At 45.4% G+C, this 12,284-nt stretch overlaps 2 protein-coding genes across 2 annotated transcripts in view; one reads left to right on the forward strand and one right to left on the reverse strand.

Annotated features, from left to right (window-relative positions):
- ASB6 (ankyrin repeat and SOCS box containing 6) overlaps positions 1-12,284 on the reverse strand; it is a 114,522-nt gene that overhangs the window by 68,474 nt on the left and 33,764 nt on the right. The gene's annotated exons all lie outside the window — the stretch shown is intronic.
- The window catches only part of PRRX2 (paired related homeobox 2), a 58,249-nt gene that overhangs the window by 29,010 nt on the left and 16,955 nt on the right, over positions 1-12,284 (forward strand). Inside the window, exon 2 of the mRNA XM_063316147.1 lies at positions 8,843-8,878. Coding sequence (XP_063172217.1) covers positions 8,843-8,878 — 36 coding nt within the window. The remainder of the gene's footprint in view (positions 1-8,842; positions 8,879-12,284) is intronic.

Below are 12,284 nucleotides of genomic sequence, written 5' to 3' on the forward strand. Positions count from 1 at the left end.
CCCAGGGTTGTGGTGGTGGGGATAAAATGAAGGGAAATTCCCACGCAAAACACCTTCCATTCTCAGAGGAAAAGCAGAGCATAAGTAAAAGAAAAAGAACAGACTCTCTTAAAATATAGTACTCAAAACTGAACATGGTGCTCAGGACTATAACCTGGGGGCCTCAGTGTAGAAGGGCACCATTTTAATGATTTAAAATAAGACACTGCCTTCTGATCTGCTGGCCCACAAATCCCATCAGTATGCAGGCAGGGAACGATGGGATTGGGGGAATGCAGGCCTTCGGGTCTTTGCCCAACACACTTCTGACAGCTTCACCGATCAAAGCCTATTGCCAAGGATCCAAGTTTCAATCTGCCACCTGGTTTTTCTTCCCTTGCACAGGAATCCTCTTTAAAACGTAGGGATGGGGACAGGAAAGCGCCAAGTTTTATTTAAACCATTCTGGAAAAAGATGCTCAGAGGATTCAGCTTAGCCAAAGAAATCTGAGCAGTTCCCTTCTCAAAAGAATGCCCGGATGAGTTCCGGGGATTTTAGCCGCCCAACCACAAAAGTTCTGGGTTTATTTGTACAAGTTTGTACAAGGGCCCCTCCTGGCTTGAAGAACCGTCCGGCGTACTATTCACGTCAGGTTCCAGAATAAACATAACCTACATGATCTTCCCAGTCTGATAAAAACAACATTCGTTCCTCTGAGAAACCAGGATGGTCCTTTGCAGGCGAGACATCAGCTTCCGCTTTTCTGCCTTGCAGAATCTGGCATTTCCTCCTGGCCAGCTTAGATGAGATCTGGTTTGCTCTTGTGGACAAAATAGAAACAGATTACAGTGGGGGCAAGTGCCCAGGACAAGTTGGTCCTTCACCAACTCAACCAGAACCTTCCTGGAGAACCTTCAGCTGGCAAGCTTCATCCGAAGGGTGGAGGTAGAGAGGTCTTGCTCCTGTTTCAAGTCCAACTCACAATCCCACCTCTTGGCCCAGCTCCAAAAAATGCTCCATGCAGGACATTTATAACACTTTCATTGAAGTGAATAGAGTTCAGGTGAAGCATGGCTTTATTTACTTGCTTGTAGAGATCTACCCCACCTGTCCTCCAGGTTTTTCAGAACTTCCTTCTCCAGCTTTTCCTCCAAACAACAACTCGATGTGGTAGGTTTGGATGAGAGAGTTGGAGGGACCAAAAGTCCCCCAGAAAGTTGCCATGGATAAGGACAGAGTTCAGCCTGGATCTCCAAGTTCTGGTCCAACATTTTGAAACTCTGCCACGCTGCCAAACACAGTGGAGAGATTTTCTAGGGATGGTCACTAATGTGCTGATTTGCAGGGAGATCTGGGGCTGCTTCTAAAAATTACTGCTGTGATTGACCCTAGCAGATTGTCAGTGATGGGGTTCACATTCAGCTTTAACAGAAAGGTTTCAACTTCCTTAAAAACCAGGATGGTCCTTTGCAGATGAGATGTCAAGGAAGTTACAAAGGAAAGGTTGAGGAGAAAAGGATTGGAAGTAGGGCCATGCAGAAAACCCCTTTCCCCCCTCTGTTATCCTCACTGATCAATTCCTGTTTAAAGATGAGAATTTTAGGAAATTCTGTTTACTAATCTGGCTCCATCACTTGTCCCAGCTCTGAGGTAATGCATTTTCTAGGTCCATGCAATGCACTGAATCGTAAACTAGGTGAACAGATGAGGTTCAAACAAAAACTAATCTTGTTTGAAATTAACCAAGCTTTGTTATAAGGTTTTAACTGTTTCTGAATAATTGGCCCGCAAAACCTGGAAAGTGGTTGAAGGACACAGATCTCCATGATAGAGGAGTGATGTCATACATATCATGACATCACTGGCTGTGACATCATTCTAATTGCATCATGGCTGCTAACAAATACCTGTGCCAAGGTTTTTTCTTTCATTTTACACTTGTCTCTTCTGCCATCTGCAGCCTCCCTGGCTTCCCAACTTCCCTCCAATCCCAAGGGAAACTCCACAGATGGAAAAGTGGGAGCAGCCAAGGAGGCTGCAGAAGGATAGCACATAATCAATTAATACCACCAAGAGAGATTTGAAAGAAATTCTCAAGCACCTTGAGACTAATGAAGTATGATCATATGGAAAGGACATAAAAGGAAAACATGGGAGAGGAGGGGAGAGGAAAAAGTAAGCTGCACTGTTTAGGCATTGCGTTTATTATGGCAATGGGCTGGATTTTGCACAACAGCAATGGTAACAAAAGCTAAGCAGGGTTGGATCTGAAATGGATGGGGGCTGTAGTCTTGGAAGCACAAAGAAAGGGGGAGCTGTCCCCTTTCTTTGGGCTGTGGCCCTGCCCACTGCTTGCTTCAGCTCCACCCAGTATACAGAGGGGGCACTCAGGCTGGGTGTCCTTCAACTGCAAAAAAAAAAAAAACTGCCTTTATGTAGCACTCTTTTCATCACGGTGAAAATTCCACTTGCTCAGAAGTCCTGCTGCCAACATCGCAACAAAAATGGGGGGGGGGGGGACTATGAAAAAGAGAAAAAGGAAAGGAAAATCAGCTCCTGGAAAGAGAGTTGGGTAAAATTTCAAACTCCTGACTCTGTTGGTTGGATTTCACTGGCATTTGCCTCTGGCGAGGTGGGGTGGGTAGAATAATTTTTTGCTCGTTAAGCATAATCAGTGGTCCAAATTCCTGACAGCATCCCGCGCTTTGCTCCTGACAACTGAGAGGCACCACTGGGGCTTTGGAAATGGCACCATTTTTCCACCCGCGTTATCCAAAATTTATGAGGGGTAGCTTTGATTCTGTGTCCCTGGGGCTCGTAAATCTAAACCCCTGGCTTCACCTTGGGAGACACAACATGGATGCTGGTTTAAAATGTTAATGGAATGAAATTTGACGGGAAAGGCTTCAGCCCTATTTGTTCTCCCAGTCAGTGTTTTCCAAGTTGGGTGGGAAGGGGTAGATCCAAGAAGGGCCACCACACGGGAGACCTGCAGCTGCAGTTGGACACCATGCTAAGGTTGGTCCATGTTCTCCTTGACTTGCTGCCTCATACAAACCCGGCCCCTTTGGTTATTGGAAGGATTGAGGTGTTGTGCAAAGCCAGAAATGGAGATTAATTCCAGGTTAAGCATTATGTGTGAACCCAGCCGCTGACAAGCCAGACTGGAGATGTTCGGAGATGTTCAACTTTGTCAGGTTTTCTGAGGAATGGAGCTTATGAAGTAGGGATTGGGGCCTTAGAGACAAGGGTTTGGAGGAGAGGAGGAGGTTGTTGAGATAAAGGAAGGTGCGGAACCTTAGAAAGGGGGAGGAGCTTGCTGAGATAGTGGAAGGGGGGCAGTCTTGGACATAGGACCAGAACCTTCTGAGATAGAAAAAGGAGAAGAGCATAAGGCAGAGCTTCATGGTAGGGCTACCATGTCTGGTTGCAAACATCCAGGTGACCATTAGATGGCAGGAAAGAGATACCATCAACTCAGGCTCTCTGCTGCCATCCAATGGCTGTCTCCATTTCTACATGGAAATCCTAGATTTGGGATTGAGGGATGAAACTCATGAGCAAAACTTCTAGAATCAAGGGGGGAAATCACCCACCCTGGTTTTTCCTGGTTTTTAAGAAAGGTAACAATCTCACAAAATAAAAGGGCCAAAGCCCTCTTAAACCTGGAACCAACTTTGTGATCTCCCTCATCCAACCCAATCCAAACCTGTGGAGTCCTTGGTGCTCCCTGAGCTTGGTTGTTGACTTGCAGACGTTTCATTACCCAACTAAGTAACATCATCAGTGCTGGTGAGGGTGGGGTTTGCTCCCTGTTTATATTCAGGGTTAGGGTTAAGGCTAAGGTTAGAGTTGCCTGGCCAGTGTTGCAGGGAGGGTGTAGTTTTCTCCTTGGTAGTTCATTGATTAGAGTATTGTTTTCTGCTTGATTGTTTGTCTGGTGTTAATCCCTGCTTATCTGGATGTTGGTTGCTGGAGAGGATGTGTTCTGGTTTTTTGTTTCCTTCTTAGCTTTATTTATCTTATCTTTTGAATCGTATGTAAATGTGGTTTATCTCTATGATTGATGGCTGATGTCTCTGAGTGCCAAGCTTCCAGGAATTCCCTGGAATCCTGTCAATTAATTAATCAATCAATCCTGTCAATCAAGCAGAAAACAATACCCTAATCAAGGAATTACCAAGGAGAAAAACCACATGCCCGCCAACACTGGCAGGGCAAGTGACTGTATAAAAACAGGGAGCAGATTCCACCCTCCCTTGCACTGATGATGCTACCTAGTTGGGTCATGAAACATCTGCAAGCCAACAACCAAGCTCACGGAGCACCAGGGACTCCACAGTTCAAATATGAGCTCCAGAGATTCTCTTCTATTGGCCAATCCAATCCATTGGATTCAGAAGTATTAAGAACTGGATTTAAAAGCATTGATATAGATTCATTTTTCTTTTAATCTATCTGTACAGGATTTTTTAAAGGAGAACTAACATCCAGAAGAAATGGAGCCAGTTGGCGTTTGCCTCATTGTTGGTTTATAGCTTTTATATTGAGGGGGGGAAAAAAGGAGGAAAATCTGCAGCTTATTAAAAAAAAATAATGTTGTTTTTCATTGCCCCTCCCCTCGCCTGTCACAATCCTTTATCAGAATTTTTTTACAGCTCCTGTTATTTGGCAGCCCTAAAGCCATCTCTTTCACCCTAAACATAAGCCACCTTTTGTGTTACCCACTTCCATATCTGAAATCTGTCTCACCGCTGGGCCATACACTGAGGAAAAAATGTGTTATTGTGACCAAGCTGGGCATCAACACACTTCCCATGTTCTCTTCCAAGTTTCCGGGCAGAGGAGCGGAGGGCTCAACTTCTTCCAAATTCTCCAGGGAAAGAGACAGTCTCCAACCCTTTCTCCAAGGTGGAACTGCCCCCTGTTCCCTTAGTGGCAAAACAAGCATCTCTATTGAAAAGTCTTTCCGGAAGAAATGGCGTCCTATGGACTTCCCTTGGGACTGGATGGGAATATGGGGAGCCAGGATGTCCGTAGACAAATTAGAGAGGACTGTCTGCTCCCATCTCTTTATTTATTTATTTTCTATACCGCCTTTATTATTTTTATAAATAACTCAAGGTGGCGAACATACTTAATACTCCTTCCTCCTCCTATTTTCCCAACAACAGCAACCCTGTGAGGTGGGCTGGGCTGAGAGAGAGGGACTGGCCCAAGGTCACCCAGCCGGCTTTCGTGCCTAAGGCGGGACTAGAACTCTCCTACCACTCCTGATTGGTCCTTGGGCTGAGAGAGGGGGACTGGCCCAGGGTCACCCAGCTGGCTTTCATGCCTAAGGCGGGACTAGAACTCTCCTACCACTCCTGATTGGCTCTTGGGCTGAGAGAGAGGGACTGGCCCAAGGTCACCCAGACGGCTCTCATGCCTGAGGCGGGACTAGAACTCTCCTACCACGCCTGATTGGCCCTTGGGCTGAGAGAGAGCGACTGGCCCAAGGTCACCCAGCCCGCTTTCATGGCTAAGGTGGGACTAGAACTCTCAGTCTCCTGGTTTCTAGCCCAGCACCTTAAGCACTAGACCAAACTGGCTATCTACATCTGTGTATCCCTCTACATCTCTGTTGATACATCTCTCTATCCCTCTACAGCAGTGCTTCTCAACCTCAGCAACTTTAAGATGCCTAGACTTCAACTCCCAGAGTTCTCATCGATGGCCATCCTGGCTGGGGAATTCTGGGAGCTGAAGTCCTCTTAAAGTTGCTGAGGTTGAGAAACACTGCTCTACAGCCTCGTTGGCTGCCCTTTCTCATCTGAAAAAGCCCCTTGGGAGCACCTGCCTCCTGAAGTGTCTCCCTGGGATTGAATGCAAATATGAGAAGCCAGGGAGGTTGCAGGCAGAGAGAGGACTGTCTAATCCCCATCTCTCTATCCCTGTACAGCCACCTTGGCTGCTCCCCCAACTGAAAAAGTCCCTTGGGAATAGCTTCCTCCTGAGATCCCTCCCTCGGGTGGGCAGCCAAGGAGGATGAAGATCGTGAGATACAGGATCTTATTACAAAAGACAGGGCAATCACACCCACCTCTTGGCCAGCTGTTCATCCTGGACAGCCTGGTTCCATTCCATGAACAATCCAGCATAAATAAGATTTGGCCCAGCCTACCAGTGGTGGGCAGATCAGCTCAGATCCAATTCAGATGTTCTAATCAGGGTGGAATGTCTAACCAATTCAAGCTGATTTTGCTGTCCTGTTCAGAAGGTTGGCTCTGCTTTGGGAATCTGAACCTCCAACTGAATTGATTTTATTCAGATTTTGGAATGGATCAAGAGCAAAGGGTGGGTGCCTTTGAGCCGAGGCAAAAGTCTTTCAAAACTCCCATCACCACTGAATCTGTCTGGAGCAGAAAGATTTTAGAGGCATTCAACTGAGTTGGACAATCTGAATCAGATGAGAGATTTGATCTGGAAATGCAGCCAGGTTCAGCTGAATCTCCAAATCAAGCATTCACCCAGTTCCACTGTTTTCAGCAAGCAAAGCTCTTTTGCTTCTCACTCTGCCATCAATCTCTCAGCCGCCGAGTTTCCAAGATGAAACTCTCCTGATTGTAGGTGTCCGTTCCAAGCCCTGAGGATGTCAAGATGACCACGTGGGCGCGATGCCGTTGCCCAAACAACCTTTGCATCATGTGCAAGCCCATAATCCATGTCACTGGAGCAAGGAGGCCATGATTCAAGGGCTCCGATTTGCTCCAGCTAGATGAAATAATTGTGAAATTACTTTAGAGAGACAAACGCTTGTGGTCACGAGCCAACATTGTTTGAGCAACATCTCCAAGAGAATGACTCCTCATTACAAGCTGGCATTCAGAGCAATGCTTTATCTGGTTGAAAATAGCACCTACGTCAAGCTCAAGGCTGACCTCAATGTTCCTTGCTCAGTAGCAGCTAATTCACAACCCGTTGAATCAGATGGAAGCAACTTCAGGGGAGTTTTGAAGCTGAAGTGGGTTTCCTGTGGTTAAACCCCTAGATTGGTTTACATAAACAGTGTTTGGATTTACAAGGGCTCCGAAATCTCTTCCCCCTCTCTCTCCCCAGGACTTGCCATCGCTGCAGCCTCCCAACCTTCATGGTGGAATTTAACAGCCTAAAGCCTCACCTGACTGTTCCTACAGATGGATCCAGTTACCCATCAAGGAGATAGGCAGGCCAGCCTGATTTAACAAGGAAAGAAAGGGAGGCATTGCAAAGGAGAAACGGAGGGAGGGAGGGAGGGAAAGAGAGAGAGGGAGGGAAAGAGAGAGAGGGAGGGAGGGAGAGAGGGAAGGGAAGGGGAGAGGGAGGAAGGGAGGAAGGGAGGAAAGAGAGAGAGAGAAAGGGAGGGAGGAAGGAAGGAGGGAGGGAGGAAGGAGAGAGAGAAAGGGAGGGAGGAGAGAGAAGGGGGGTTGTTGAAAGAAAACTAAAAAGGTAGCAATCAAATGGTCCATGTCTTGATGGGTGGGTAAGGGTAAAGATGAAATTAATTTGCAGGGGGTGGGGGTAGGGAAATAAAAACAACACATTGTTCTCAATTTTTTTTCATTCTGATTTTGCCTCTTTTTAATGGAAACCACACAGCTTTCATTCCCTGACGTGAACAGTTCCCCAATGCAGTTTTGCTAATGCTTATTCTTCCCAATGTCAGCTTTTTTTTTTTCCTGGAAACTATTGCTGTTTGAATGCATCTTTCAGTAGCATACTTATTCCGGATTATTTGTTCATTGTGTGCCTAAATAATCAGGGATAGGCAACAGTTAGCTGGCCCTTTGTGAGGCTTCTGTTTGTCTGGCTGGGGGGCAAACAATAGTGGATTATTTTGCTGTGTGGCAGTTTTGGTGACAGCTCACAAAAGTATTAAAAGTTGCCCTCCCCTTATTTAACAAGTCACGCAAGAGCCAATATATGACGGACTTACATTCAGAGAAACCCAAACGTTGGATGTGGTGCAACCCCATTTGCAGAATTACAGTCCAAAAGTGGTTTTCCAGTCAAGTTAAATTCCATGTCAGACGTCTTTCTCAAGTACAAAGTTGCTTTATACATTAATGTAGATTGATCGATTGATTTTGTGCATTCAAGTCAGTGTCAGCTCTCACCAACTCCATAGATAGATTGTCTCCAGGAGGTTCTGTCCCCAACCTGGTCCTTCAGAACATCCAACGGTGTCCCCATGGCCACTGTAACTGAGACCATCCGCCCTGCTGCTGGCCATCCTCTTCTTCTCTTTCCTTCCACCTTCCCCAGCATTATGGACTTCTCAAAGGGAGCTGGGTCTTTGCATTGACCAACTGGTTATGTGCTATCAAGTTGGAACTGACTCTTAGTGACCCTATAGGTAGATTTTCTCCAGGAGGTCCTGTCCTCATCTGGTCCTTCAGGTCTTTGTCTCTGTAACTGAGTCCATCCACCTTGCTGCTGGTCATCCTCTTCTCTTTCTTCCCATTGATTAATTGATTATGTGCCCTCAAGTCAGTCTTGACTGTTAGCAACCCCTCAGAGGTCCCCAGCCTGGTCCTTCAGGTCTTCCAATGCTTCCCCCATTGCCACTATAACTGAGTTCATCCATCTTCCTGCTGGTTATCCTCTTCTTCATTTTCCTTCCACTTTTCCTAGCATTATTTTCCCCTAGCCAGTGATGATTGCATTGGCTTCCCACTTTATCTTCAAGGTCAGGGGGTGGGGTTCCAGCACAAAAGACTAAGTGTGACTCATGGGCACTGAAAAAATTCTCTGCCCACCCAACAGGGCTTTGCACGAGCCAGATGATTGTGCCTTAAACACTCAGATGCAAAGCTGATCCAAAGCCCACCAGAGCCAGCCAAGGTGACACTGCCAAGCAAATAAGTGATTCTGTATCTCGTCTGGGTCAACATCAAAGACTTCGTTCCTTTTCTTTAATTATTCTTTTTTTTGAAAAGGGCGGTTTTGTGTAATGAGAAGCCACAGGCAATCTGAGAACTGAAGAGCAAGAAAAAAAAAGGCTTGATTGTGTTTGCTGCAAATTATAGCTCAGGCAAGGCTCAAGGAAAAAATATCTGAAATGGGGTGGGTTTTCCAGCACTCCGACATTTTCTTGGTCCTCCCCCATCAGAGGAGGACCCGCCGCCAAGGCAAAGATGGGCTCTGCCTTTGGGAAGGAAATTTACAGGTTGGGAACTACATTTCATAGAATTCCTTTGTTTAAACATCTGTTCACTTGGGTGGGACAATTTATAGCAGTGATATTATTGGCAGGAGAAAGTCAAAAGCAAAAAAAATAGAGTAAAGTTGCAGGGAGGCAGCTACGTTAAAACTATGAAACCCAGATTGTCCAAAGATTGCCAAGGACAGGTAGTCCTCGTTTAACGACCACAATCCCAGTTGCTAAGTGAAGAGGTCATTAAGCAAATCTGATTATAAAACCTTTTTTGCAGCAGTCGTTAAGCAAGTCACTGCAGACGTTAAGCAAACCATGTGGTCATTAAGCAAATCACGTAGTTCCCCATTGATTTTTCTTGTCAGAAGCTGGCTGGGGAGGTTGAAAATGGTGACCATGGGATGCTGCAATGGTCATAAATGCAAACAGTTGCCAAGTGCCCAAATCATGATAACGTGACCGGGGGGATGCTGCGCAGTCATAAGTGTGAGGACTGGTCATAAGTCTGTTTTTCCAGCACCGTTGTAAGTCTGAACTGTCACTAAATGAATGGTGGTTAAGCAAGGACTACCTGTAGGTCTATTGACATGTCTTAAAAACAGTTTGGTGAGGGGAATGCAAGTGGTACCAACACAAAGCAGGAGTTAGAATTTTTCTGTGCCCATCCGTGATCTTTCACCTAGTCCAAAATTTTGCCACATTTAGCAAGCACACTTGAACCTGTTGCTGAATTAGCCCATTTTTCTGGGGTCACACAACACAATGCACTACATGGGCTGGGTTTGTACAATTGGCTTCACCACCACCACCACCACCAAAGCTAAATTAAATTAATCCCAGTTAGTGTGTTTCCTGAATAGTTAAATGTGTAAGCCCACCAATGGTTTCTATACCATTGCTTGAAACTCAGGGAGAAAATCATAATGTACAACATTCTTAATTGCTGTAAAAAAAACCCCACCGATGGGGTTGATTTTAGGATATCCTAGGAATTCTTGAAAAAGTAGTTTCAATAACCAAGTTAAGCATGTGGGGCAAACCAAATCATATTTTATACTGTAAGACGCTGGTTTAGTTTTGGCTGAATGGATATGCAAACCTACCTCCTATGACTTGTGAATCATTGCTTATGGTTCAGTATAAAGCATAGGCCCAGACCACTATGATTTATTCAACAAGATGGTTGAGATGCACCTTTGATCCGATCCACCTGAAGACCAGCTGAGCGTCCTATTTTGTTTCATGATTAAAGATACTATAGAACTAGGTTACGTTGTGCTATGTCACAACACGGTTTGTTTGGTTTGTTTGTTTCTTTATTGATATTTATGATTATGTGTCTACTCCATGTTTCTGCTGGTATAAAGACTCAAGGGGGCTTGCAACTATCTTGGTTTAATGCAGTGTGGGATCCCGGTCACTGTAGGTGGCAAACCATGGTTCAGAGTTTAAAAGTGCTGCATGAATGTGGCGGTTGTGGCTTATTTGAAGCAAGCCATGGTTTCGTGCAATGTATGAAATTACACACAATTAAAACCCCAGCAATTGTATTTCCTTGACCCAAACTAGCAAAAAATGGCTTAGTGGGCTTGATGGCTCCCTTCACGTATCTTGGTAGTTTAGACTAAGGTAGGAGCATGTTATGAATGCATGTCTTCACATTTAGCTAGAACAGGGTTTATTGATTTGGGAACCCCAAGCTATGTGAATGCACTCATGGGTTCGCTTCCAGCTTCTTGTTCTGAATTCATTAGAGATGGAAAAGTAGATCAGGGCTTCAGCTTGATGCCTTCCATCTCCAGGGGCACCCTGGAGGTCACCTTCTAAGTCTACTTTCCCAAACAACCAGAAATATTGCTGTCAAATCATGCACTTGAAGTGTTCTTATGCTACGCTCAGAGTTAATTACACATTTGCCCCTTGGAGAACCTGCACTCCAGTCTAAAACTACGCATAGAATTAACCAATTTTCATCAAGTGGTGCATCATGCATGATCGTAGTAATTAAGTCCTCCACACTCAGGGTTGGGGGGGGGGTTGTGCAAAAAGCAGAACAAGAACGGTCTTGTTCTGCCCATATGTTTATCATCTCCAGATGATCTTCCTTATTTCTGTTGCAACAAAAGGGTGCTTCCTTGGAAAAGACTGCATAACATTCGGGCACTTGGAACAGAGAACATTGGAGCATGCGCAGAGATGTTTAGAGAAAGAGCAAAGTCCTGCAGATTGCAGAGCGCCTTTCCCATTGGAAGGGAAGCAACGTGGTTGTAATAAAACCACTGCAGCTTCCTGTTTTCCCTCTGTGAGAAGAGGGGGCTTTTTAAAAAAAACTGAATGTACTGTTTCCTTCTTTGACAACCTGGGTTCAGGGGCAGTTCACAGCTGGCAGTGGTGTTTAGTCGCAAAACATGGACCATGAAGCTGTTAGAATCCCAGCACTCTGTGCCAACACCAGGAGACTGGTGGTGTTAACTAATGTTGGTTATATTAGGCTAAAGAAGCTAGAAGGTCTTTCTCTGTAACTCACAGGTAGGACATTTGGCACAGAAAAATCCACGATAATTCTAACCCTGTTTGGAAGTCTTTACCTAAAGCATCCCAAGGCAAGGGATGAATAAATCTGGTGCCTTCCAGATGGCACCTTTCACTTAAACCATGCCAGCATAGAAATTGGCAAGTGGTTGGCACCCATAAAACATCTGGAGATCTTGGGGTCTTCCAAGGTCAACGAAGACCAGGATTTGAAAAGCTTCTCAAACAGCCTTGAACAACCATGGGCAATGACCAACCCCCCCCCCCCATATACAGTACATTGCTTGTGACTGATGAAATCTTACAAAATTTGGCCATCTCAGCTGTGTCTTGGGTGTTCTCACCCAACGCTACCACAAAGTTTCAATGCGATGGTGTGCAAACCCATAACAACGCCAAACATTTGTGAGATATTACACACTTGGAAGGTTTGGGCCGCTGTTGAGAAATGAGAATTGGGAAATGAGATGTGTGGGGGCTGCAGATGACCTGCTGGGATGTCATGATACCCCGACCACATACAGTAAATTGTTGGAACCCAACGCAAAGGCTTTCCCAGATTCTGTTGGTGGACATGATAAATATTCCTCCACTTCT

The sequence above is a fragment of the Candoia aspera genome, chromosome 16, assembly GCF_035149785.1.
Source record: "Candoia aspera isolate rCanAsp1 chromosome 16, rCanAsp1.hap2, whole genome shotgun sequence".
NCBI classification, from domain to species: Eukaryota; Metazoa; Chordata; class Lepidosauria; order Squamata; family Boidae; genus Candoia; species Candoia aspera.